This window comes from Microcaecilia unicolor, chromosome 3 (genome assembly GCF_901765095.1).
Source record: "Microcaecilia unicolor chromosome 3, aMicUni1.1, whole genome shotgun sequence".
In the NCBI taxonomy this organism is placed as follows: domain Eukaryota; kingdom Metazoa; phylum Chordata; class Amphibia; order Gymnophiona; family Siphonopidae; genus Microcaecilia; species Microcaecilia unicolor.
The window spans coordinates 77,150,162-77,178,156 of record NC_044033.1 but is presented as its reverse complement, the minus strand read 5'-3'; the positions used below and the strand labels follow the sequence as shown (position 1 = coordinate 77,178,156).

At 48.4% G+C, this 27,995-nt stretch overlaps 1 protein-coding gene across 1 annotated transcript in view; it reads right to left on the bottom strand.

Annotated features, from left to right (window-relative positions):
• Positions 1-585: 585 nt before the first annotated feature.
• Positions 586-27,995, bottom strand: part of NEK2 (NIMA related kinase 2) — a 162,721-nt gene continuing 135,311 nt past the window's right edge. The window contains 3 exon segments of the mRNA XM_030196073.1: positions 586-1,757; positions 4,158-4,234; positions 27,181-27,235. Of these exon segments, the coding sequence (XP_030051933.1) occupies positions 1,540-1,757; positions 4,158-4,234; positions 27,181-27,235 (350 nt within the window). The 3' untranslated portion in view covers positions 586-1,539.

Sequence of the window (27,995 nt, the reverse complement as noted above, 5' to 3'; positions counted from 1 at the left end):
TTCAGTACCCTTCTCCACCACCACCAACTCTAGGCCCAGGGAGCGGGAGGGCAGCAATCACCTTCACAGGGGGGGGGGGGGGGGGCTCAACTGTTCGTCTGCAGGGGGGCACCACAGACCCTTGGCACGGCCCACTCCCCCTCTCCTCATCATCCCCTTCTATCCATGTGCTACATGTCCCCCTTTTCCCTTCCCGCCCATCCACAAGCAGCTGCTCCCCTCCCAGGCCTACTTTGCAGCCCTAGTGGTCTAGATGTCTCTTTGGGATAGTCAGTGGCTAGGACTGAACAGTAAGCCCAGCATTTTATTTTTAAGACATAGCCTGTAGCTGCAGTTCTAGGATCTGTACAGCCTTTGAGGTTGTATGCGCACAGTGGCCCTAGAAAACCAGCCGCTTGCAGGGTAAGGTACTAACGCAGATGCAAGTGGAATCCCAGTGGGAGGAGCAGGCACAGACAGGGTGAAAGCAGTAATAAGACTGAGACAGAATTAAAGCCAAGGCCTACTTATATAAGATTAAAAACAAACCATTGCTTATTTAAAAGTGATATATTTTAGAGTTAGTTTTAATTTGATTTTGCTCATCATATCTTTATCCTCATCATTGACAACACAATGAGCCCAAATACAGAACTCCTACGTAAATAGTTGGCAAAGGTAGACGAGCCAAACTAAAACTAATCCATTAACATAATTTATCAGTTCTGGCTTTTTTTTTTTTTCTTTTGTCCAACACCTGGTGCACTTACCAGTTTTACTCTCATTACCAGTTCCAGTTATGCTAGGTAAAACATTTAAAAAAGAAAATACAAGTCAGCTAGGCTCTTCCTTTTTTACATTCCCCACTTGCTGTCTATCCCCTTTCCAGCTGTTGAGGGTTACAGGAGTATATACAACTTAAATAAGATTAAGAATTTTACCTATTATGTAATACATACATATGGAGTGTATCTTAAAACTTGTCTAGAACCTCACTTCAGATACAATGTTGTGCATAGTTACTACACATTAAAAAAAAAAAAACCATTACTACAGCTCTTTCCCCATCTTCTACCAACCATTCTGCCACAGTGTAACTTTATTTCCAAACAGCATGACCCTACTGTTCAGAGGATGGTGTTAGGCCTCCAACAGTAGCCTGAAACAAAGGTTTACATTTACCACAGACTTTCTAATACTAAGATTTGTGTGTCTTTCTGCACCTGTTATTCTTTCACGATCGTATTTTTATTCACCAGACCACGAGTGAAACCTTTATACACTATAACAGGAAGAGATATTATTAGAGTAGGATGGAATTTGGTAAACCACTACCAGCAGCACTGAGAAGTTATGCTGCTGCCTCTAGGAAGGGGAAGGTCTACACCCACAGCAAGATCCAGAATTAAAAAAAAAAAAAAAAAAAAAAGCCTCCAGCCCAAGAGGAAGACTCACTCTAAAAATAGTATATTACTTTGGAAGTTGAAGAGGTCCCCTTAAAACTACATCAAGGAAATATTAACTATTATATACAAGTATTTACAGATATACATTTATCTATTAGCGCATTCCGAGGATCTGTTTGCTTTTGAGTTGATAATTTTTTTCCAGTTCACACAAGGCTTTTGCACGAACATTTGCCGCCTGAAGTCGTTTCTTCAGCTCTGTACATTTTTCTTTACTGATAGAATATTTTTCTGGATTACTGTTCTCTTTACTTTCTCCAACAAAATGAACTTTCTTCCTACTCCTAAAAGAGGAACTCTCCACAAACTCATCTGAAAGACAAAAATAAAAGGGAAAGGTAAGGAGAGGAACTGCAGTTACAGTAAGCCATTTCACTCTACCCTGAGCCTTCAGCCATTTTTCTCCAACCTTTGCTCTCTCTTATTTTCATCATAAGATTATATAGTCTGAAATCAGTTCAACTTCATGAAGCTGCTTCCACTGGTTTGCAATGAAAAAGAAGTGACTTAACTTAGCTTTAGCTCAGCTCTAACGCTTCATGAAAGTTAAATCAAGCCACAAAAAAATTAGTTACAAAGGACAGTTCACATGTATGCACATTCCTAGTTCTCGTGTACAAATCCAAAGCAGATGATCTTTCAGATCATATCAGCAGGGTCTTAGGAGGAGTCCTTATTTTGGGGGTAGGGCTCGTGAAGCTTTCTTAACCTCAGCACCAAACAGGGCTGTAGTTTATTATTGTAAACAGAGACAGAAAACAGATGTACTACTATATTTTTCAGCAACCAAACTGAGACTTAGTATAGTAATCTAACAGGAATATAGTATAGGTGACCAACTAGTTTCAGCTTTAAGCCCCTGCCCAATATATTAGTTAGATACAACCCTGTAGTAGAGCCAGGTTCAGGGTAAGCTTAATTCTTTTTACTGTGCCTTAAGCATACAAACATGCTGGTCCCACATTGTAGTAATTTAAACATTCCCACAATTAGGGCCCTATGTGATTCTGACTGCAGCAAAGGATGCACCAACTGAAGGGCAAGGTCCAGGTCTACAGAGAACAGACATTACACTGTTCTCACCTACTCTTCTATCTGCCAGAAGAAAAAGCAGCCTGAGCAGCTACTGTAGTAACAGAAGCAAAGGACCCCCTCTAAACATTTAGGCCCCAAGTACCTGCCTAGTTTGCCTATGCCATAACCTGCTTCTGCTTAATAGAGTAGAGCTTGGAGATGATAGAGGAAGCTCAGGAGCTGCTATCATAACAGTCACAAAACAGTGATGGTATGCCTCGGAAGTGGCTCTGGAGGATGCTTGTCTAACCCAACACCAACATGCCAGCAAACATGGATTAACACAAGACAGACAGCAGGGACAGTTGTGATGAGAATACACAGTTTCTAGTAATGTAACCTGCCAACAGTCAGTTTAGAGTAAGTGGATACATATGCCAGCAGAAGATAGTGGTAAGCTGTCAATGCTAAAAGACTCATAGCTTAGAGTAAGATGAATGCCATAATAAAATTTTCCCAACCCTATGTGACCCTTGGAATATAATGAAAGCTTATTCTTCAGGACCTGTTCTTTTGCCTGTCATGAATATTCAGGCAAATAGATGATGATCAAATACATCTTTACAATCTAACTTTGCTACAGTCTGTAAGCATAGAGGTAAGATAACTAGAGGATGAATCTGATGTTCAAATTAATCTATAACTAAGCTTCTGCTACAATTAAATGTCTTTGTTCCCAGTGTTCATTATTGTATGGAATTAAGATGAAAACAGGACAATTAATTACTGTATTTTCACATATATAACATATGTGCATTAAACACTTGTAAAAAAAAAATATATAAAGCATGCACAGCCCCTGAACGCTATGGGCACAGATGTGCTATTCTGGTATATTTTTACTAATATATGCCAATTGCAAAATTTGTTTAAAGCTTTTTCTTTTTAGAATTTTTGCAGGTTTTGTATTTTGGTAATTAGCACATCTTAGAAAAATTAACTGGTAAAGCCTGCATTACACTGTTATCACTATTTTTACATACACTCATAATGTGCATGTGCACATTATATACATAAAAATACAGTACTTGTTAAAATGATGCTGAAAAACAGATTAGAAAAGTAGTGTGTGAAAGATTAGAAATGATTTTTTAAAATGTTTTAAGAAAGTGGTAGAAAACCAATCAATCAGTTTCTACCTAGTGAAAAATACAGGGGTGTAAAAAATTCAAATCCTTATACAACAAAGCTGAATTACTTCTCATTCTTTGAGATAGCCAATAGGCCTCCAGCTGTTTTGTATATACAACCCCAAAACAGTAACCATTTTGCAAAAAATGTAAACCTAAAAGCTTATGATACATAGCAAAAAGTAGAAGCAGCACACATTGTAGTAGTTTATTGAACACTGAAATTAAACAAAAGGCAACAGTGAAGTGACTAACGAAGTCTGTTTTTCTACACTAAGTCAATAACAGAAAAATATAACTAATGTGTAGAATTTATAGTAAACATATTTAGAGGGCATTTTAAAATCTTTTCAGGCTTGAAAGGTAAAAAACTGTTACATTCCTAATTACAAGCCACATTAGGAATTTATTCTGTAGAAAAGATTTGATGCAGAACTAGGCAAAGTGGTTTAACAGTTTTGCCAGCCTGGCCGCAATGGTTCAAGAGGTCTCCTGTCAGCTCGCATACCTAGACCATTTCCGAAAGCAGCTGCCAGTATCCTTTGCTCTTTTAACAAGTTATAACTCTTCATTAAATTTTCAGCCCTGTTAAAAGAGAAAAATGTGGATGGTTGTAGGGTAGTATAGCATTGGTTGAAGGAAAAAATATTATAAAAAATGTACAGATTATTTTCAGTACCTTGTCATTAAAACATTTGCTTATAAGCTATCACACTTCTGTATAAAACCTATGCATTAAAAAAAACCTTTTTATACAAAAAGAGGTACAATTAACAGCACACTAACTTATGACCAACCAGAAATATAGAAAAGTGAGGTAGGTCTAAATGGAGGTAAAAAGGGGGAATGGGAGGCTGGTAAAGTGTAAGGGAAAAGGGAGGCATGAAAGGTAGACAAGGCTGGAGAGAGAAAGAGGGTTGAAATGGACTAGAAAACAAGTGAGAGGATTAGGGAGGTTAAGGAGGAATACAAATCTAGCAACAGCAGATAAAGGCAGGTAAGAGAAAATGGAGAATTATCCTTCTGATTTATCTCTGCCTGTTATAGGGGAGGAAAGGAAGACAGGGAACAAGAAAAATAGGACAAAAGACCAAGGGGGAAAAAAGCCTTTGATTTTAATCTTTGAAACTAACAGTAGTTCAGACAGACTCATACATTGTATTCTGCTACTATAGGATTGCTTAATATAATTAGAGAACCAGGGTTCTAGAACAGAGGAGGAACCAATGAGAGAACAGCCTTAACTATTTTAATAATCAAAGACTTAATTAATAATTAATGTGTGTAGGGAGTAGTCTCAGAGTAAAAATTCACCCAAGCAAGGAAACACCAAAGTGATTTGTACCTCTAAGGGTGAATATGCTTCCCTTATATGGTCTGTAGCCCTGCCCAGCGCATCCCAGGATGCACTGGGAGGGGCTGGGCACCGCCATTTTGCGGCAGCGTCAACCCAAGGAAGAGGAGGGAGGCAGGCTACCTCTTTCCTCCAACTAAGGTAGGGGGGCCGGAGACCCACCGGATCTCCAGCCCTCCCTGAACCTGGGGGATGGGATCGTCGGGGGGGCCGCAGTCCCCCAATATCTGTGGCCATACTGAACTGGTCAATTTAGGATGTACCTCATGAAAGCGAATGCTACATACCTGTAGAAGGTATTCTCCGAGGACAGCAGGCTGATTGTTCTCACTGATGGGTGACGTCCACGGCAGCCCCTCCAATCGGAAACTTCACTAGCAAAGTCCTTTGCTAGTCCTCGCGCGCACCGCGCATGCGCGGCCGTCTTCCCGCCCGAAACCGGCTCGAGCCAGCCAGTCCAGTATGTAGCAAGACAATACACTTCAAGGGAAGACACAACTCCAAAGGGGAGGCGGGCGGGTTTGTGAGAACAATCAGCCTGCTGTCCTCGGAGAATACCTTCTACAGGTATGTAGCATTCGCTTTCTCCGAGGACAAGCAGGCTGCTTGTTCTCACTGATGGGGTATCCCTAGCCCCCAGGCTCACTCAAAACAACAACCATGGTCAATTGGGCCTCGCAACGGCGAGGACATAACTGAGATTGACCTAAAAAAATTACCAACTAACTGAGAGTGTAGCCTGGAACAGAACAAACAGGGCCCTCGGGGGGTGGAGTTGGATCCTAAAGCCCAAACAGGTTCTGAAGAACTGACTGCCCGAACCGACTGTCGCGTCGGGTATCCTGCTGCAGGCAGTAATGAGATGTGAATGTGTGGACAGATGACCACGTCGCAGCTTTGCAAATTTCTTCAATAGAGGCTGACTTCAAGTGGGCTACCGACGCAGCCATGGCTCTAACATTATGAGCCGTGACATGACCCTCAAGAGCCAGCCCCGCCTGGGCGTAAGTGAAGGAAATGCAATCTGCTAGCCAATTGGATATGGTGCGTTTCCCTACAGCCACTCCCCTCCTATTGGGGTCAAAAGAAACAAACAATTGGGCGGACTGTCTGGTGGGCTGTGTCCGCTCCAGGTAGAAGGCCAATGCTCTCTTTCAGTCCAATGTGTGCAGCTGACGTTCAGCAGGGCAGGAATGAGGACGGGGAAAGAATGTTGGCAAGACAATTGACTGGTTCAGATGGAACTCCGACACGACCTTTGGCAAGAACTTAGGATGAGTGCGGAGGACTACTCTGTTATGATGAAATTTGGTGTAAGGGGCCTGGGCTACCAGGGCCTGAAGCTCACTGACTCTACGAGCTGAAGTAACTGCCACCAAGAAAATGACCTTCCAGGTCAAGTACTTCAGATGGCAGGAATCCAGTGGCTCAAAAGGAGGTTTCATCAGCTGGGTGAGAACGACATTGAGATCCCATGACACCGTAGGAGGTTTGACAGGGGGCTTTGACAAAAGCAAACCTCTCATGAAGCGAACAACTAAAGGCTGTCCTGAGATCGGCTTACCTTCCACATGGTAATGGTATGCACTGATTGCACTAAGGTGAACCCTTACGGAGTTGGTCTTAAGACCAGACTCAGACAAGTGCAGAAGGTATTCAAGCAGGGTCTGTGTAGGACAAGAGCGAGGATCTAGGGCCTTGCTGTCACACCAGACGGCAAACCTCCTCCAATGAAAGAAGTAACTTCTCTTAGTGGAGTCTTTCCTGGAAGCAAGCAAGATGCGGGAGACACCCTCTGACAGACCCAAAGAGGCAAAGTCTACGCCCTCAACATCCAGGCCGTGAGAGCCAGAGACTGGAGGTTGGGATGCAGAAGAGCCCCTTCATCCTGCGTGATGAGGGTCGGAAAACACTCCAATCTCCACGGTTCTTTGGAGGATAACTCCAGAAGAAGAGGAAACCAGATCTGACGCGGCCAAAAAGGAGCAATCAGAATCATGGTGCCTCGGTCTTGCTTGAGTTTCAACAAAGTCTTCCCCACCAGAGGGATGGGAGGATAAGCATACAGCAGGCCCTCCCCCCAATCCAGGAGGAAGGCATCCGAGGCCAGTCTGCCGTGGGCCTGAAGTCTGGAACAGAACTGAGGGACTTTGTGGTTCACTCGAGATGCGAAGAGATCCACCAAGGGGGTGCCCCACGCTTGGAAGATCTGGCGCACCACTCGGGAGTTGAGCGACCACTCGTGAGGTTGCATAATCCTGCTCAACCTGTCGGCCAGACTGTTGTTTACGCCTGCCAGATATGTGGCTTGGAGCACCATGCCGTGACGGCGAGCCCAGAGCCACATGCTGACGGCTTCCTGACACAGGGGGCGAGATCCGGTGCCCCCCTGCTTGTTGACATAATACATGGCAACCTGGTTGTCTGTCTGAATTTGGATAATTTGGTGGGACAGCCGATCTCTGAAAGCCTTCAGAGCGTTCCAGATCGCTCGTAACTCCAGGAGATTGATCTGCAGATCGCGTTCCTGGAGGGACCAGCTTCCTTGGGTGTGAAGCCCATCGACATGAGCTCCCCATCCCAGGAGGGACGCATCCGTAGTCAGCACTTTCCGTGGCTGAGGAATTTGGAAGGGACGTCCCAGAGTCAAATTGGAGCAAATGGTCCACCAATACAGGAATTCGAGAAAACTCGTGGACAGGTGGATCACGTCCTCCAGACCCCCAGCGGCCTGATACCACTGGGAGGCTAGGGTCCATTGAGCAGATCTCATGTGAAGGCGGGCCATGGGAGTCACGTGGACTGTGGAGGCCATGTGGCCCAGCAATCTCAACATCTGCCGAGCTGTGATCTGCTGGGACGCTCGCACCCGCGAGACGAGGGACAACAAGTTGTTGGCTCTCGTCTCTGGGAGATAGGCGCGAGCCGTCCGAGAATCCAGCAGAGCTCCTATGAATTCGAGTCTCTGCACTGGAAGAAGGTGGGACTTTGGATAATTTATCACAAACCCCAGTAGCTCCAGTAGGCGAATAGTCATCTGCATGGACTGCAGGGCTCCTGCCTCGGATGTGTTCTTCACCAGCCAATCGTCGAGATATGGGAACACATGCACCCCCAGCCTGCGAAGTGCCGCTGCTACCACAGCTAGGCACTTTGTGAACACCCTGGGCGCAGAGGCGAGCCCAAAGGGTAGCACACAGTACTGGAAGTGGCGTGTGCCCAACTGAAATCGCAGGTACTGTCTGTGAGCTGGCAGTATCGGGACGTGTGTGTAGGCATCCTTCAAGTCCAGAGAGCATAGCCAATCGTTTTGCTGAATCATGGGGAGAAGGGTGCCCAGGGAAAGCATCCTGAACTTTTCTTTTTCGAGATACTTGTTCAGGGCCCTTAGGTCTAGGATGGGACGCATCCCCCCTGTTTTCTTTTCCACAAGGAAGTACCTGGAATAGAATCCCAGCCCTTCTTGCCCGGATGGCACGGGCTCGACCGCATTGGCGCTGAGAAGGGCGGAGAGTTCCTCTGCAAGTACCTTCTTGTGCTGGAAGCTGTAAGACTGAGCTCCCGGTGGACAATTTGGAGGTGTTGAGGTCAAATTGAGGGTGTACCCCTGCCGGACTATTTGCAGAACCCACTGATCGGAGGTTATGAGAGGCCACCTTTGGTGAAAAGCTTTCAACCTCCCTCCGACTGGCAGGTCGCCCGGCACGGACACTTGGATGTCGGCTATGCTCTGCTGGAGCCAGTCAAAAGCTCGCCCCTTGCTTTTGCTGAGGAGCCGCGGGGCCTTGCTGAGTCGCACGCTGCTGACGAGAGCGAGCGCGCTGGGGCTTAGCCTGGGCCGCAGGCTGTCGGGAAGGAGGATTGTACCTACGCTTGCCAGAAGAGTAGGGAACAGTCTTCCTTCCCCCGAAAAATCGTCTACCTGTAGAGGTAGAAGCTGAAGGCTGCCGGCGGGCGAATTTGTCGAATGCGGTGTCCCGCTGGTGGAGAGACTCTACCACCTGTTCGACTTTTTCACCAAAAATATTGTCCGCACGGCAAGGCAAGTCCGCAATCCGCTGCTGGATTCTATTCTCCAGGTCGGCGGCACGCAGCCATGAGAGCCTGCGCATCACCACACCTTGAGCAGCGGCCCTGGACGCAACATCAAAAGTGTCATAAACTCCTCTGGCCAGGAATTTTCTGCACGCCTTCAGCTGCCTGACCACCTCCTGAAAAGGCTTGGCTTGCTCAGGGGGAAGAGCATCAACCAAGCCCGCCAACTGCCGCACATTGTTCCGCATGTGGATGCTCGTGTAGAGCTGGTAAGACTGGATCTTGGACACGAGCATAGAGGAATGGTAGGCCTTCCTCCCAAAGGAGTCTAAGGTTCTAGCGTCCTTGCCCGGGGGCGCCGAAGCATGTTCCCTAGAACTCTTAGCCTTCTTGAGGGCCAAATCCACAACTCCAGAGTCATGAGGCAACTGAGTGCGCATCAGCTCTGGGTCCCCATGGATCCGGTACTGGGACTCGATCTTCCTGGGAATGTGGGGATTAGTTAATGGCTTGGTCCAGTTCGCAAGCAATGTCTTTTTCAGGACATGGTGCAAGGGAACAGTGGACGCTTCCTTAGGTGGAGAAGGATAGTCCAGGAGCTCAAACATTTCAGCCCTGGGCTCGTCCTCCACAACCACCGGGAAGGGGATGGCCGTAGACATCTCCCGGACAAAGGAGGCAAAAGACAGACTCTCGGGAGGAGAAAGCTGTCTCTCAGGGGAGGGAGTGGGATCAGACGGAAGACCCTCAGACTCCTCGTCAGAGAAATATCTGGGATCTTCCTCTTCCTCCCACGAGGCCTCACCCTCGGTGTCAGACACAAGTTCACGGACCTGTGTCTGCAACCTCGCCCTGCTCGACTCCGTGGAACCACGTCCACGATGGGGGCGTCGAGAGGTAGACTCCCTGGCCCGCATCGGCGAAGCTCCCTCCGCCGACGTAGTCGGGGAGCCCTCCTGGGAGGTGGCCGCGGTCGGCACCGCACGCGGTACCGACGTCGGGGACCTCAACCTGGGCGATGGGCCAGCCGGCGCCACGCTCGACGGTACCGGAGGCGCAAGCACCGCCGGTACCGAAGGGGTAGGGCGCAACAGCTCTCCCAGAATCTCTGGGAGAATGGCCCGGAGGCTCTCGTTCAGAGTGGCTGCAGAAAAAGGCTGAGAGGTCGATGCAGGCGTCGACGTCAGAACCTGTTCCGGGCGAGGAGGCTGTTCCGGGCTGTCCAGAGTGGAGCGCATCGACACCTCTTGAACAGAGGGTGAGCGGTCCTCTCGGTGCCGATGCCTGCTGGGTGCCGAATCCCTCGGCGACCCAGAGCTCTCGGTGCCGACACGGGGAGGAGACCGGTGTCGATGCTTCTTCGATTTCTTCCGAAGCATGTCGCCGGAGCTCCCCGGCACCGACGAGGAGGACGTAGAATCCATCCGTCGCTTCCTCGGGGCCGAGGCCGAAGGAGGTCGGTCTCGGGGGGCTGTACCGCAGGAGCCCTCAGGGTAGGGGGAGACCCACCCGAAGGCTCACCGCCACCAGCAGGGGAATGGACAGCCCTCACCTGCACTCCTGACGATGCACCACCGTCCGACGACATCAGCAGACGAGGTCCTGGTACCACCGACGTCGATGCAGCTATCCGATGTCTCGGCGCCGATGCAGAGGCCCGATGCCTCGATGCACTCGATGCAGGGGCGGCCGAGGAAGATGGTCTGGACGCTGACGACGTCGATGCACTCGAAGATCCCGGTGCCGATGCCGACGAAGAGCCCGAGAACAACACGTTCCACTGGGCTAGTCTCGCTACCTGAGTCCGCCTCTGAAGCAGGGAACACAGACTGCAGTTCTGAGGGCGGTGCTCGGCCCCCAGACACTGAAGACACGACGAGTGTCGATCAGTGAGCGAGATAACCCGGGCGCACTGGGTGCACTTCTTGAAGCCGCTGGAAGGCTTCGATGTCATGGGCGGAAAAATCACGCCGGCGAAATCAAAATCCGAAATGACGGAAAAAGAGCACCAAAACTTTAGAGGGAGAAAATCTCGACCGAGGCCGAAAAGAGGCCTACCCCGACGACGAAAGAAAACTTACCGGGGCAAAAAGCTGGAAGTACGGGGAGGATTGACACGAAACCCGGTGGAAGGTTTCCGGAGCACTTCCCAACTTAAGCAAAAGCTTTTCCGAAGAAAAAAACACGCTCAAAACAATTTGGACGCGCGAGGTCGACTTTCCGGGGCTCGACACGGCGAAAATACGACCGTACCGAGTGCGGACAAAAGAAGACTGGCTGGCTCGAGCCGGTTTCAGGCGGGAAGATGGCCGCGCATGCGCGGTGCGCGCGGGCGCGCGAGGACTAGCAAAGGACTTTGCTAGTGAAGTTTCCGATTGGAGGGGCTGCCGTGGACGTCACCCATCAGTGAGAACAAGCAGCCTGCTTGTCCTCGGAGAAACTGTGTACTTTCCACTAGTGTAACTCCCCTCCTATGATCCCCTCTCAAAATCCTAGCTCTTTATATTTCTCCCTTGTCACTTGGGCCCATTTTTGTATTTTATGTTGAAACAGGGAGGGTATACATCAGCACACATAATCCCTGTAATAGCACAGCTCCATTTATTCTATTTGTTAACTCTTGGACCTAGTAGGATACTTGTAAAGGAGGATAGCTTTCACAGTTTCCCAGCTCATGCCATTTTTAACACATCAAGAGAGAGCACTATAGAATCTTCCATTAACTGTTATATCTTAAGTCCTTACCCTGCAATTGATGAAACCCCATGCCTTCCATCTCTGGGTCAAAAGTTCCATTACCTACTATGGGAACATAGCCCCTGCTTCCATGTACATCTGACTGATATTAAGGGATTACTTTCAGGCTAATTTTCAAAAGAGATGGATGTCCAAAGAAGTGACACAAATCGGCATTTGGAAGTCCAAATCGGTATAATCGAAACTACATTTTAGACTCTCTCAGAAGGACGTCCAAATCTCAAGGGGGCGTATCGGAAGCGTGTTTAAGGCGGGACTTGGGCGTTCCTAAGACTTGGACGTCTTTGAGCTATAATGGAACAAAGCAAAGACATCCAGGACTACAACTTTGACGTTTTCAGCTAGACCTGTTTTTCTTAAAAATAAGGCACAAAAAGGTGCCCGAAATGACCAGATGACCACTGGAGGGAATCAGGGATGACCTCCCCTTACTCTCACAGTGGTCACTAACCCCCTCCCAACCCCCAAAATTGTGATGAAGAACATTACTTGTCAGCCTCAGATGTCATATTCAGGTCCATACAGCGCATGCAGATACCTGGAGTAGTTTAGTAGTAGGTGTAGTGCACTCCAGACAGGTGGACCCAGGCCCATACCCCCAACTACCTGTTAAACTTGTGGAGGAAACGGCAAGCCCTCCAAAACCCAAAAGAAACCCACTGTACCCACATATAGGTGACCCCTTCACCCATAAGGGCTATGGTAGTGGTGTACAGTTGGGGGTAGTGGGTTTGGGGGGGGGGACTCAGCACACAAGGTAAGGGAGCAATGGTCAGATGTGTACCTGGGAGCTTTTTATGAAGTTCACGGCAGTGCCCCCTAGGGTGCCCAACTGGTCCCCCTGACATGCCAAGACAGCAGGCTACTAAAAATGCTGGCTCCTCCCACGGCCAAATGGCTTGAATTTGGATGTTTTAGACTTAGATGTCTAAAATGTCCATTTTCAAAAATGGTCGAAAATCAATGACGTCCAGAATGCAAAACATCCAAATCCAAGGACGTCCATGGTATTTGCAAACACAAAAGATGGACATCCATCTTTTTCGAAAATGATCTTCTCCCCGCTTTAGAATTTGGATGTCTTTGTAAAACGTCCAAATTCTGACAGACATTTCTTTTAAAAATGCCCCTCTTTATATCTTTGATATTTGTCCCTTTGGCATGTAATAAATTCACTAAATGATAGGGCTTAACCAATTGATGTTCTAGTTCAAGATTAGAATATATACATGTCTCCTCCAACAAATTTCTTGCCTGAGTAATCATGCAACACAGTCCTTTATTTATTTTATTCAAAATATTTATCACATTATCTGCTCATTCTAGGCAGTGTACAAAATCAACATACATAAAACCATTTAAAACATAATTGAAAAATTCACACAACTAAACCCCCCACCCTCCAGAAAATACAGTGCAAATAACCCTGAAGTTGCTTTCTAAACTGCAGGACTGAGCTAATACTCCTTATCTCAAATGGGAGAGTATTCCAGACGAGCCCCTTCAACCTGAACCATTCTAGCCCAATTAATATCAAGTCCCCAACATGTTTAAAGCTGGGAACATCTAATAACAATTTGTCAGCAGACCTACTACTTAACATTTCTAAAGCGCTACTAGGGTTACGCAGCGCTGTACAATTTACATAGAGGGACAGTCCCTGCTCAAAGAGCTTACAATCTAGAAGACAAGTGAACGGTCAGTCTGATAGGGGCAGTCAAATTGGGGCAGTCTGGATTTACTGAACGGTAAGAGTTAGGTTAAGAACGCAGCAATGAAGAGGTGGATTTTAAGCAGAGACTTGAAGATGGGCAGGGAGGGGGCTTGGCTTATGGGCTCAGTAAGGTTGTTCCAAGCATAGGGTGAGGTGAGGCAGAATGAGCGGAGCCTGGAGTTGGCGGTAGAGGAGAAGGGTACTGAGAGGAGGGATTTGTCCTGTGAACAGAGGTTTCGGGCGGGAACCTCAGGCTGCGACTCAGACGATATATTCTCAATGCAGTTACTAAGGCTAAAGGTGTCTCATTATGCAAAGCTTCTGAATTAACTATATACACGAGAACATATCAGGAGCCAATGAAGTTAATATGACATGTTTGAGAAAGACCAGTGAGTAATCTAGCTGCTGCGTTCTGAGCAATCTGTAAGGCCGCATTAAAGGTTTAAGAAGATGCCTCCTCCATCCTTGGGGACATATAGTAAGACATTTCATGTGTGTATGGGGGGGGGGGGGGGGAGGTTTTGCCCGCCCCCCCACCCGGCACAAAAATGTAATGACCTTACTTCTTAGTCTCTCTACTCTTTAAAGGAGTAGGCAGATTTTGAAGATGTGGAGGGGCATTTTTGATATGATGTCTAAGTATGACTTAGGACGTTTTGCAAAAAAATCCAAAATCTGAATAGGAAAGGTCATTTTCAAAAAAGAACATTTTTTTCCCCCAAAATACTGTTTTGAACAAGATTTTGTGAGTTGGATATTTTGTTTTTTGGTCCATTTTCGAAAAAAAAAAAAAAGTCCAAGTGCAAAACGTACAAAATCAAGCCATTAGGATGTAGGAACCAACATTTTTAGTAGACTGGTCCCCAACATCCCTGGAAAGCAATAGGGCACCGTGTGTACCTGACAGCACTGAAATGCTCCCAGGTACACACCTCACCATTGCTCTCTTACCTTGTCTGCTGAGCCCCTCCTCCCAAAACCCACTACCCCCAACTGTACACCACTACCATACCCCATATGGGTGAAGAGGGCACCTATATGCGAGTACAATGGGTTTCTGGTGAGTTTTGGAGGGCTCACGGTTTCCTCCACAACTGTAACAGGTAGGGTGACATATGAGCCTGGGTCCACCTGTCTGCAGTGTACTGCACCCACCACTAGACTACTCCAGGGACCTGCATGCTGTTCTAATGGACCTGAGTATAACATCTGAGGCTGGCAAATGTTTTTAATGACATTTTTGGAAGGAGGTTAGTGACCACTGGGGGAGTAAAGGGAGGTCATCCCTGATTCCCTCCAGTGGTCATCTGGTCATTTAGGGCACCTTTTTGTGCCTTTATTCATTATAAAAACAGGTCTAACTCAAAACACCTTAGTTTTAGTCCTGGACAGTTTTGTTCTGTTATGGCTGAAGAACGCCCAAGTGTTAGGAATGCCCAGATCCCACCCTTAACACACCCTTTGTGATTTGAACGCACTTCTGACGGACTTCAAGAAAAACATCTAAAAATTGGTTCTGAAAATACCGATTTGGACTTTTTATGAGAAAAATGTCCAAATGCAGATTTATGCCACTTTTTGGATGTTTTGTCTTTTGAAAATGATATCTATAGTCATTTAGGCAGACATATTTTAAAAAATTGTATCCTGCCCATTAAAGATAATGGCAAGTTTTTCTGACCCTTAAGTTTGTTTACCTGATTTTGCTAGAATAGAATAAACATTCGGCTGGTTTAATTTCTGAATGTCTTGGTAGAATAATGCTTACATATTTTAACTGGACTCATGCACACTGTGTGCCTAGCCGTTCTGCCCTTGCCCTGTCTTGGCCTCTTTGAAGCCTAAAAATGCAGGGCTTCCTCAATTTTATTTGTAAACCCACAAAACTACCAAATTATTGGGCATAAAATGTGTGTGGCAAGGCTTCCTTTCCTGGAGGTTCATCAAAGATACTAAAAAGATCTACGAAGAGAGTTGTTTCAGTTTCATAATGTCTATCATTATTCCTCTCTGATCTTCTTGTATTTTCTGGGCCAAAGGTTCCATACATATTACAAAAAGGCTAGTTGATTGGGGAATGATATATGACAAGGATGCCCTGGAGTAAAAGAAGTGGACACTACTCTGTTAGCCATTACTTGGCTTGAGAGTCTGTATATGTTAGTATCCATTTAAGGCAGGCCTTCACCAAATTTTTATTAAAACTTAGGAGCCAGCCCCAAAATGTAGGAGCCAGCAGTCGAGACCTCACTCAGTTCTCCTTCCCCACTCCTCCAAAACTCGCTGCAGTGATTTTTTTTTTTTGGAGGGGGAAGAACAAGGAAGGGTGAGAATCTCCTCCCAGATCAGCAATAGATTTACTAGGCTTTTAGAAACTGATTTACTAGGCTCTTCCTATTCTGTGTCTGTGAGAAACGTAACTCAGTAAATCAATCCCAGAAGTCAGCAGTCTCCCTTCCCAAAGCATGATGTCAGCTGTGTGACAGCACTACTTTGATAAGTGAAGCAAATGGGACACAGTCCCCCAGCAGCACATCATAAGGTATTAAAGCCAAACAAGGATGCATGCCATCCAGTCAAGGTGATTTACTACTCTTTAATTTGTTGATTTGGCTCAGTACATCTTCCGGGTTCACCAACATTTCTTTCAGTTCCTCCGCATCATCACTCTTGAAAACCATTTCTGGTACAGATAGATCTCTTACGTCTTCTTCCGTAAAGACTGAAGCAAAGAATTCATTCAATATCTCCGCTATGGCCTTGTCCTCTCCGAGTGCCCCTTTTGCTCCTTCATGTTCTAACGGTCCCACAGATTCCCTCACAGGCTTTCTGGTTCTGATGTACTTGAAAAAGTTGTTACTGTGACTTTTTGCCTCTTCACCAAGTTTCTCTTCATATTCTTTTAGCCTTATTCATCAATGCTTTGCAACTAACGTGCTAGTCCTTAGGTTGCTTTTATTTTCTTCATTTGGGTCCTTTTTCCATTCTTTGAAGGATGTTATTTTGGCTCTAATAACCTCTTTCACTTCATCTTTTAACCATGTTGGCTGTCATTTGCTCTTCTTTCACCTTTGTAAATATGACTGCTCCACTGAGAAGTCACCCCAATGCAAAGACAGCGCCAGACCTGTCAGAACATTTTGAACAGTAAAGGTAGGCTCTCCTTTCTTTGCCTTGCATGGAATGCTCGTTTTAATACTAATAAGCTTGCTGTAATACATTTGCATAGAATTATCGGTAGTGGATACTGCAAACAGTAAAAGCGACACAGAACCCCTTTGTGCATTAGACACTGAATAGCACACACTAGACTGGCTACGGCCAGTCTAAATCAAATGTTGCAAGTACGATAAGCTTTGAGCATTGGTGCCAAAGACATTTCTAATCCTAGTGTAAACTCACTAACAACGTAAAGCGAATGCTACATATCTGTAGAAGGTATTCTCCGAGGACAGCAGGCCGATTGTTCTCACTGATGGGTGACGTCCACGGCAGCCCCTCCAATCGGAACACTTTACTAGCAAAGGCCTTTGCTAGTCCTCGCGCGCCGATGCGCACCGCGCATGCGCGGCCATCTTCCCGCCCGAACCGGCTCGTGTTCGTCAGTCCCATATGTAGCAAGACAAAACAAGGGAAGACACAACTCCAAAGGGGAGGCGGGCGGGTTTGTGAGAACAATCAGCCTGCTGTCCTCGGAGAATACCTTCTACAGGTATGTAGCATTCGCTTTCTCCGAGGACAAGCAGGCTGCTTGTTCTCACTGATGGGGTATCCCTAGCCCCCAGGCTCACTCAAAACAACAAACATGGTCAATTGGGCCTCGCAACGGCGAGGACATAACTGAGATTGACCTAACAATTTTTCCAACTAACTGAGAGTGTAGCCTGGAACAGAATAAACATGGGCCTAGGGGGGTGGAGTTGGATTCTAAACCCCGAACACATTCTGAAGCACTGACTGCCCGAACCGACTGTCGCGTCGGGTATCCTGCTGCAGGCAGTAATGAGATGTAAATGTGTGGACAGATGACCACGTCGCAGCTTTGCAAATCTCTTCAATAGTGGCTGACTTCAAGTGGGCCACCGACGCAGCCATGGCTCTAGCATTATGAGCCGTGACATGATCCTCAAGAGCCAGCCCAGCCTGAGCGTAAGTGAAGGAAATGCAATGTGCTAGCCAATTGGATATGGTGCGTTTCCCCACAGCCACTCCCCTCCTGTTGGGATCAAAAGAAATAAACAATTGGGCGGACGGGCTGTGTCCGCTCCAGATAGAAGGCCAATGCTCTTTTGCAGTCCAATGTGTGCAGCTGATGTTCAGCAGGGCAGGAATGAGATGGGAAAGAATGTTGGCAAGACAATTGACTGGTTCAGATGGAACTCCGACACAACCTTTGGCAAGAACTTAGGGTGAGTGCGGAGGACTACTCTATTATGATGAAATTTGGTGTAAGGGGCCTGGGCTACCAGGGCCTGAAGCTCACTGACTCTACGAGCTGAAGTAACTGCCACCAAGAAAATGACCTTCCAGGTCAAGTACTTCAGATGGCAGGCGTTCAGTGGCTCAAAAGGAGGTTTCATCAGCTGGGTGAGAACGACATTGAGATCCCATGACACTGTAGGAGGTTTGACGGGGGGGCTTTGACAAAAGCAAACCTCTCATGAAGCGAATAACTAAAGGTTGTCCTGAGATCGGCTTACCTTCCACACGGTAATGGTATGCACTGATTGCGCTAAGGTGAACCCTTACAGAGTTGGTCTTGAGACCAGACTCAGACAAGTGCAGAAGGTAGTCAAGCAGGGTCTGTGTAGGACAAGAGCGAGGATCTAGGGCCTTGCTGTCACACCAGACGGCAAACCTCCTCCATAAAAAGAAGTAACTCCTCTTAGTGGAATCTTTCCTGGAAGCAAGCAAGATGCGGGAGACACCCTCTGACAGACCCAAAGAGGCAAAGTCTACGCTCTCAACATCCAGGCCGTGAGAGCCAGAGACTGGAGGTTGGGATGCAGAAGAGCCCCTTCGTCCTGTGTGATGAGGGTCGGAAAACACTCCAATCTCCACGGTTCTTCGGAGGACAACTCCAGAAGAAGAGGGAACCAGATCTGACGCGGCCAAAACGGAGCAATCAGAATCATGGTGCCTCGGTCTTGCTTGAGTTTCAACAAAGTCTTCCCCACAAGAGGTATGGGAGGATAAGCATACAGCAGACCTTCCCCCCAGTCCAGGAGGAAGGCATCCGATGCCAGTCTGCCGGGGGCCTGAAGTCTGGAACAGAACTGAGGGACTTTGTGGTTGGCTCGAGATGCAAAGAGATCTACCAAGGGGGTGCCCCACACCTGGAAGATCTGGTGCACTACTCGGGAGTTGAGCGACCACTCGTGAGGTTGCATAATCCTGCTCAGTCTGTCGGCCAGACTGTTGTTTACGCCTGCCAGATATGTGGCTTGGAGCAACATGCCGTGACGGTGAGCCCAGAGCCAAATGCTGACTGCTTCCTGACACAGGGGGCGAGATCCGGTGCCCCCCTGCTTCTTGATGTAATACATGGCAACCTGGTTGTCTGTATGAATTTGGATAATTTGGTGGGACAGCCGATCTCTGAAAGCCTTCAGAGCGTTCCAGACCGCTCGTAACTCCAGGAGATTGATCTGCAGGTCGCGTTCCTGGAGGGACCAGCTTCCCTGGGTGTGGAGCCCATCGACATGAGCCCCCCACCCTAGGAGAGACGCATCCGTAGTCAGCACTTTTTGTGGCTGAGGAATTTGGAAAGGACGTCCCAGAGTCAAATTGGACCAAATCGTCCACCAATACAGGGAGTTGAGAAAACTCGTGGACAGGTGGATCACGTCTTCTAGATCCTCAGCAGCCTGAAACCACTGGGAAGCTAGGGTCCATTGAGCAGATCGCATGTGAAGGCGGGCCATGGGAGTCACATGAACTGTGGAGGCCATGTGGCCCAACAATCTCAGCATCTGCCGAGCTGTGATCTGCTGGGACACTCGCACCCGCGAGACGAGGGACAACAAGTTGTTGGCTCTCGTCTCTGGGAGATAGGCACGAGCCGTCCGAGAATCCAGCAGAGCTCCTATGAATTCGAGTCTCTGTACTGGGAGAAGATGGAACTTTGGATAATTTATCACAAACCCCAGTAGCTCCAGGAGGCGAATAGTCATCTGCATGGACTGTAGAGCTCCTGCCTCGGATGTGTTCTTCACCAGCCAATCGTCGAGATAGGGGAACATGTGTACTCCCAGCCTGCGAAGCGCCACTGCTACTACAGCCAGGCACTTCGTGAACACTCTGGGCGCAGAGGCGAGCCCAAAGGGTAGCACACAGTACTGGAAGTGACGTGTGCCCAGCTGAAATCGCAGATACTGCCTGTGAGATGGCAGTATCGGGATGTGCGTGTAGGCGTCCTTCAAGTCCAGAGAGCACAGCCAGTCGTTTTCCTGAATCATGGGAAGAAGGGTGCCCAGGGAAAGCATCCTGAACTTTTCCTTGACCAGATATTTGTTCAGGGCCCTTAGGTCTAGGATGGGACGCATCCCCCGTTTCTTTTCCACAGGGAAGTACCTGGAATAGAATCCCAGCCCTTCTTGCCCGGATGGCACGGGCTCGACCGCATTGGCGCTGAGAAGGGCGGAGAGTTCCTCTGCAAGTACCTGCTTGTGCTGGAAGCTGTAGGATTGAGCTCCCGGTGGGCAATTTGGGGGTTTCGAGGCCAAATTGAAGGTGTATCCTTGCCGGACTATTTGAAGAACCCAATGGTCGGAGGTTATGAGAGGCCACCTTTGGTGAAAAACTTTCAACCTCCCCCCGACCGGCAGATCGCCTGGCACTGATACGTGGATGTCGGCTATGCTCTGCTGGAGCCAGTCAAAAGCTCGCCCCCTGCTTTTGCTGGGGAGCCGTGGGGCCTTGCTGAGGCGCACGCTGCTGATGAGAGCGAGCGCGCTGGGGCTTAGCCTGGATCGCAGGCTGTTGAGAAGGAGGATTGTACCTACGCTTACCAGAAGAGTAGGGAACAGTCTTCCTTCCCCCATAAAAACGTCTACCTGAGGAGGTAGATGCTGAAGGCTGCCGGCAGGAGAACTTGTCGAAAGCGGGATCCCGCTGGTGGAGCTGCTCTACCACCTGTTTGACTTTCTCTCCCAAAATGTTGTCCGCTCGGCAAGGGGAGTCCGCAATCCGCTGCTGGATCCTATTCTCCAGGTCGGAGGCACGCAGCCATGAGAGTCTGCGCATCACCACACCTTGAGCAGCGGCCCTGGACGCAACATCAAAAGGTATCATATACCCCTCTGGCCAGGAATTTTCTGCATGCCTTCAGCTGCCTGACCACCTCCTGAAATGGCTTGGCTTGCTCAGGAGGGAGCTTGTCCACCAAGCCCGCCAACTGCCGCACATTGTTCCGCATATGGATGCTCGTGTAGAGCTGGTAAGACTGAATTTTGGCCACGAGCATAGAAGAATGGTAGGCCTTCCTCCCAAAGGAGTCCAAGGTTCTAGAGTCCTTGCCCGGGGGCGCCGAAGCATGCTCCCTAGAACTCTTAGCCTTCTTTAGGGCCAGATCCACCACACCAGAGTCGTGAGGCAACTGAGTGCGCATCAGCTCTGGGTCCCCATGGATCCGGTACTGGGACTCGATCTTCTTGGGAATGTGGGGATTAGTTAAAGGCTTGGTCCAGTTCGCCAGCAATGTCTTTTTTAGGACATGATGCATGGGTACTGTGGACGCTTCCTTAGGTGGAGAAGGATAGTCCAGGAGCTCAAACATTTCAGCCCTGGGCTCATCCCCACAACCACCGGGAAGGGGATGGCCGTAGACATCTCCCGGACAAAGGCTGCAAAAGACAGACTCTCGGGAGGAGAAAGCTGCCTTTCAGGGGAGGGAGTGGGATCAGAAGGAAGGCCATCAGACTCCTCGTCAGAGAAATTTCTGATGTCCTCCTCCTCCTCCTCCCATGAGGCCTCACCATCGGTATCAGACACAAGTTCATGAACCTGTGTCTGAAGCCGTGCCCGACTCGACTCCGTGGAAACACGGCCACGGTGGGAGAGTCGAGAGGTAGACTCCCTCGCCAGCACCGGCGAAGCTCCCTCCGCCAACGTCGTCGGGGAGCCTTCCTGGGAGGCGGCCGCAGTCGGTACCACAAGCGGCACCGATGTTGGAGGGGAAGGGCGCAACAGCTCTCCCAGGATCTCCGGGAGAACGGCCCGGAGACTCTCGTGCAGAGCGGCTGTGGAGAAAGACATGGAAGCCGATGCAGGCGTCGAGGTCAGAGTCTGTTCCAGGCGTGGAGACTGTTCCGGGCTGTCCAAGGTGGAGCGCATCGACACCTCCTGAACAGAGGGTGAGCGGTCCTCCCGGTGCCGATCCTACTGGGTGCCAACTCCCTTGGCGACCCAGAGCTCACGGTACCGATGCGGGAAGGAGACCGGTGTCGATGCTTCTTTGATTTTTTCAAATGAAGCATGTCACCGGAGCTTCCCGGTACCGACGAGGACGTAGAATCCAGCCATCTCTTCCTCGGGGCCGAGGCCGAAGAGGTCGGTCTCGGGGGGGGGGGGGGGGGGGGCTGTACCGCAGGAGCCCTCAGGGTAGGGGGAGACCCACCCGAAGGCTCACTGCCACCAGCAGGGGAATGGACAGCCCTCACCTGCACTCCAGTCGAAGCACCACCGTCCGACGACATCACCAACAGTGGAGGTCCCGGTACCACCGACGCCGACTTTCGATGTCTCGGTACCAACGATGCAGAGGGTTGATACCTCGATGCAGTCGATGCCGAGGTCGAAGGTCTTGATGCTGCCGACATCGATGCACTTGATGCCTCCGGTGCTGTTGTTGACGAAGAGCCCGAGAACAACACGTTCCACTGGGCCAATCTCGCAACCTGAGTCCTCTTCTGTAAAAGAGCGCAAAGACTATAGGCCTGCAGGCGGTGCCCAGCCCCCAGACACTGAAGACACGACGCGTGCCTATCAGTGAGCGAGATTACCCGGGTGCACTGGGTGCACTTCTTGAAGCCGCTGGGAGACTTCGATGACATGGGCGGAAAAATCACGCCGGCGAAATCAAAATTCGTAATGGCGACTAAGGGCACCAAAAATAGGGAGAGAGAAAAAACCCGTACCGAGGCCCCAAAAAAGGCCTACCCCGAAAGCGAAAGAAACTTACGTCGGGGAAAACAAACTGGACACACGGGAAGGGACAAGACCGAGGTCTTCTCTTTTTTTTTTTTTTAAACGAAATCACAAAGACGCGCGAGGGTCAACTTTGAGGGGCACGAAACTGCGCAAAACACGACCGTCCCGAGCGTGGACAAAAGAAGACTGACGAACACGAGCGGTTCGGGCGGGAAGACGGCCCCGCATGCGCGGTGCGCATGGGCGCGCGAGGACTAGCAAAGGCCTTTGCTAGTGAAGTTTCCGATTGGAAGGGCTGCCGTGGACGTCACCCATCAGTGAGAACAAGCAGCCTGCTTGTCCTCGGAGAATGAAAATAAAATGATTTTTTTCTACCTTTGTTGTCTGGTGACTGTTTTTCTGATCATGCTGGCCCAATATCCTATTCTGCTGCTATCTGTCCTCTTAACTCTGTTTCCAGGGCTTCCTTTCCATTTCTTTCTTTCCTCCTTTCTTCATCATTTCTGGTCCTCAGCTTCTGCCTATTTTCTTCATCCATTTGCAGTTTTTCTCCTCTCTTCCTTTTCCCTCATCTCATTCCTCACTCTTCCCTCCCCTCCATCCATGTCCAGCATTTCTTCTCTCTTCTCTTCCCTCCTCTCCCCTGCCCTCCATCCACCCATGTCCAGCGACCCTTCTCTCCCCCTGCCCTGCATGCACCCATACCCAGTGACCCTCCTCTCCCATGCCCTCCATCCACCCACCCATACACAGCGACCCTTCTCTCCCCCTCCATTCACAAATGCCCAGCGACTCCCTTCCCTCTCCTGCCACCCCCTCCCAAGTTGTTCATGAATTCTCCCTCCCACCCCTTCCCTCCCGATCCCTCACATCAACCTGACTCTTCGAATTCTTCGGGGCCCTCTGCCAGGCTGACTCTCCCCTGCTGGCGCTGCTGGTTCGCGCTTCAAAATGGCCGCCAAAGTCTCGTGAGGCCGCCTCTGTAAGTTGCGAATCGGCAGCGCCAGCGGGGGAGAGCCAGCCTGGCAGAGGGCACCAAAGAATTCGTAGAGTCAGGTTGATGTGAGGGACCGGATCCGGAGGGAAAGGGGGAGGGAGGAGAGCCGGCTCCCAGCACACACTGCAGCAGCGGCGTTAAAACAGGTAAAGACGCGCCGGAACTTAGCACAGCTGAGGGCAGGAAGATTAGAGCTGCTTGGCTGCAGCAGTGCCAGGCAGCCCCGCGTTTGGGAGACAGTGGGGGTTCCAGCAAGGGGAGGAAGGTTACGGTTGGGCTTAAGCCTCCCCAAGCCTCTTATATGGGGCGCCTATGCATGAGACAAAAATTGATTAAGCTCCTTCTTGATTTCTGGCATCCGTACATTCAACAAGTAAGTATCCAGTTTAATAGTGGGAAGCCCTGGAGTAAACTGAAAAAGTTGAGAATGAAGAGCAGTCCAAAAGTTTAGAATTATAGGACAGGTCCACCATATATGCCAAAAAGTGCCTGGACCCCCGCAAGCTGATGATCCTATCTTAAATAATGATAAAGATCTCTTTCTAAGAGACCATATTCATCTTTCAAGACTTCAAAGGTGATGCATTCCCCATCCTCCCATAACTGACCCAACTCATGGAGGGAGGATACCGCCCCATCTTTGATATGTGGGGTCAGTTTTACCCGGTATGAAACGGTAGGCATATGTGATCGGGGTTGTTAAATGGGAGTGACTGTTAAGAAACATTTGAGTTCTGCACCTCACCCAAGTCTCCAGCACTACCCCAATCTGACAACCCACCCGAGCTAGACCCCCCCCCCCCCGGTAGTACCAGCAAAGGCAGCCAGAGAATGGCCCAGAGAGGACTATCCCCCAACAAATGTTGACCAATATGTCCATGGTTTAGCAACTCCCTTCTGCCATATTGCCACAGTTTGGAGGATCGATGCAATATAGTATAGTGCAAAGTTAGGGACCCCTATTACAACTATCTTTCCTAGATTGATAAAAGATATTCCAGTTTGGTGTCTGTATGCTTCTTAATGAGGTCAGTGACCTCTTCCACCTTTTTTTTCAAACTGTCCCCTCAGCACATCCACCAATCTCGCCTGAACTGCTGGTCCAACAGTGGTCAAAACATGCAGCCAGGAGAATCTGCGCATCCCCACACCCATGCCAGAGTCTAAACACAACATCAAAAGTATCATAGGAGCTCCTGGCCAGATAATGCCTATACTCCATCTGCTTTCTGGACGGCCGGTGAAGCTCTGCGACCTGCTCCGTAGGGAGAGTCCATCAGACTCTGTGTACTGTTCACTGAAGACGCCAAGTAAAGGCTCGTGTAGAGCTGGTAGAACTGGATGTGGGTAATGAGCAGAGGCCTGAAAAAAAAAAAAAAAAAAAAAAGTCTTCCACACAAACTAATCCAAGGTCCTGGCCTCTTGTTCTAGGGACACCGAGACATGAGACCAGGAACTCTTGGCCTGTTTGAGAGTGGATTCAACCACCATGGAGTGGTAAGACAGCTGGGCCCTGTCAAATCCAGGAGCTTTCTGGATAAGATATTGTGTATCCACCTTCTAGAGTGTGACCTGCACTATGAGGGGAGATTCCCAGTTCTCAATTGTGTCCTTAAGGATAGGGTGCAATGGCACAATGACACTCCTTCCTTAGGAAGAGACTTATAGCCCAGGACAGATAACATTTCTGCCCTAGTTTCCTCCTCCATCTCCAACTTAAAAATGGGACAGCCGCAGCCATCACCCTCACAAAACCAGTGAATGAGAGTGCCTCTGGTGGATATTTCCGTGTCTCTTGAGGAGGAGAGGGGTCAGATAGTATACCTCCAAGAAGTAATGTGGATCCTCATTTGACTCCCAAGAGCAGTCCTAATCAGACTCTTCCGCATACTCAGAGGCAGCTGAATGAGTGTGCACTGACCTTAGCCTGATGAAGTCCACACTCTGAAGAACCCTGAGGTACAGCCCTACTCTCAGACTCCGGGGAAGCTTCCTCCCCCAATTTCAAAAGCGGTACTGCATGTCCAGACATGGACGCCAACACCCTGAGAGGCGCCGGCATCAAAGATCTGGGTACCAGCGTCGATGGAGCCTCAGAGAGGGCCTGGGACTGTTTCACTGATGGCGCAAATGCCCTCGATGCCTAAGCAGAAGGCATCTGCAGTAACTACGCCAACACCTCTCAAAGCATGCTCACAACCGCTCAAAATATGGGCACTGGCAAAGGTATGGGAGCTAGGGAAGAGGCAGCCTGAGAAGGCATTAATGCTGAACCGTGGCGGGGACCAGGACGCTCAATGACTCGAGCACCACCACCTCTGAGGGACAGCAGTCCTCCCAGCGCCAGCACTTCTCAGGTATCGGAGGATCCGATGAAACTGATATCAGGGCTGCGGCCTAAACTAGGCAGCCAGCCAAAAATAAAGAAAACTTAAAGGGGCCGAAAAAATACTAAAAAAATACAAATGGCTAGAGAAAACAAAAATAAGAACAAAATGATGAAATAAATAAATAAAATCTGCATGGGACGGCACTTGCAAAGACAGCACTGAGTGTCCTCTCAGCTCCACGGAATAAAACAAGACTGGAGAACCCGCATTTACATGTTGGGTGGGAAGGCACTAGCACATGGTGGTGGGACACTGCTAGAGGCTTCTACAGTACTCTCTAGTCAGCGTCCACACTGGGCTCCGTTGGATGCCATTGCCAGATGTGAGAGTAAGGCAGCCTGCCTTGTATGTATTTATGAGCATAAAAGGTACTGTCCCCTGAAGAAGCTAGAAAGTGAAACGGTGGCCTCCACTGGGACTAAATTTATTATGCAAAGTGAAGTGCCCTTGTGCGTGTTCAGATTTTTGAGAATGGTCTGAGTGGGTTTTAAAAAAATCACAAAAATTATAAACAAGAGGTTTTTCAGATCAATGAATAATGGTGACAGCAATGTTACATGCCACTGATCACCAAAGTATTTTCCTCCTGATAGCTAAGCTGTGCCTCGGTTCTTTTTCCTGTGGTCACCAATGTATATTATACACACACCTGAAATGTGGAATCCCTTGGAGACCTTGGCCACTGAATGTGCAAGAAGCCATGCTTGTCACCTTTGCCTACTAGAAGGTGATCCAGATATTGGTGGCTGAGGCTGTAAGGCTCACTAGTGGCTGCCATGCAGACAGGGTAAGGCAACAGCCTTGCAAACTGTAGAACACTACTACAAAAGTATGGTATGGAGGCAGAGTAGCGAGTTAAGGCTAGGGAAGAGCTGGGTCAGCTTTGAACACCTCTTGTGTCAGATCCGTTGGGCATTTTTTAATGTTTACTTACAACTATCTACCAGTAAAATTGTAGAATGTGACTTAGTACGTGGAAATTTTCAAAAGAGATGAATATTCCTTTCATTTCTATAACTACTTTAAACTTGCATTTGATTTTAGACTAAAGTAATAAAATCACATAGTAAGGTATATTAATATATTTAAAAAATGTAATGTAATGAACATGAAATAGAAAGATGTTAGTACCTGGAAAGCTTATCTTCTGCCAGTCTCTCTCTAACACAAAGCTCCCGTTCTCTCTCTGTGGGGGGGGGGGGGGGGGGGGGGGGAATAAAAGGTATAAAAACACCATAACTATGAACATACATTGTCCTACAAGACTGCATTCAATGATACTGTCATACAAAAACTCTGCAACCACAGCCTAATGGTTAAAAGCAGCAGGCTGAGAGTCAGGAAGCCAGATTCGAATCCCCAATGCTACTCCTTGTGATCTTGGGCAAGTCACTTACCTCTTCATTCTAAAATGGGGTGACTATATTTTAAGTGCTTATTCACATGTATAGAATACTGGCCTTCATGCGAGTAAGCGCACATTTACATGTGTACATGGCAGTAGCAAGCATAAGCGCTAAGTACATGCTAAAATGACTTAGCGCATAATTGTTAAGTGGGACCAAAATTTAAGCATTTAATTTATGACACTGTAAATTACACAAGTAAAATGTGACATTTTGGCACCAACATTTACGTCAGTCAGCCATAGACCTGGCATAAATATATGCGCCTAAATATAGGTGTACTGATGCCAACTTACACTAGTTTTCTATAAATGGCAATTATACTTGCAACTGTTGTTCTAGAATAGGTGCACTATCCACTTAATTGTGACGCCTAGTTATAGACTTGCTCCCTTATCCCTTCATTGCCTTGGATACAAATTGTGAGTTCTCTGGGGACAGGAAAATACCTGTTTGTACTGTATGTCAAACTGTCAAAACTTCACAATTGATAATAAAAATTTTATTTTACCTGATAATTTTCTTTCCTTTAGTCGCAGC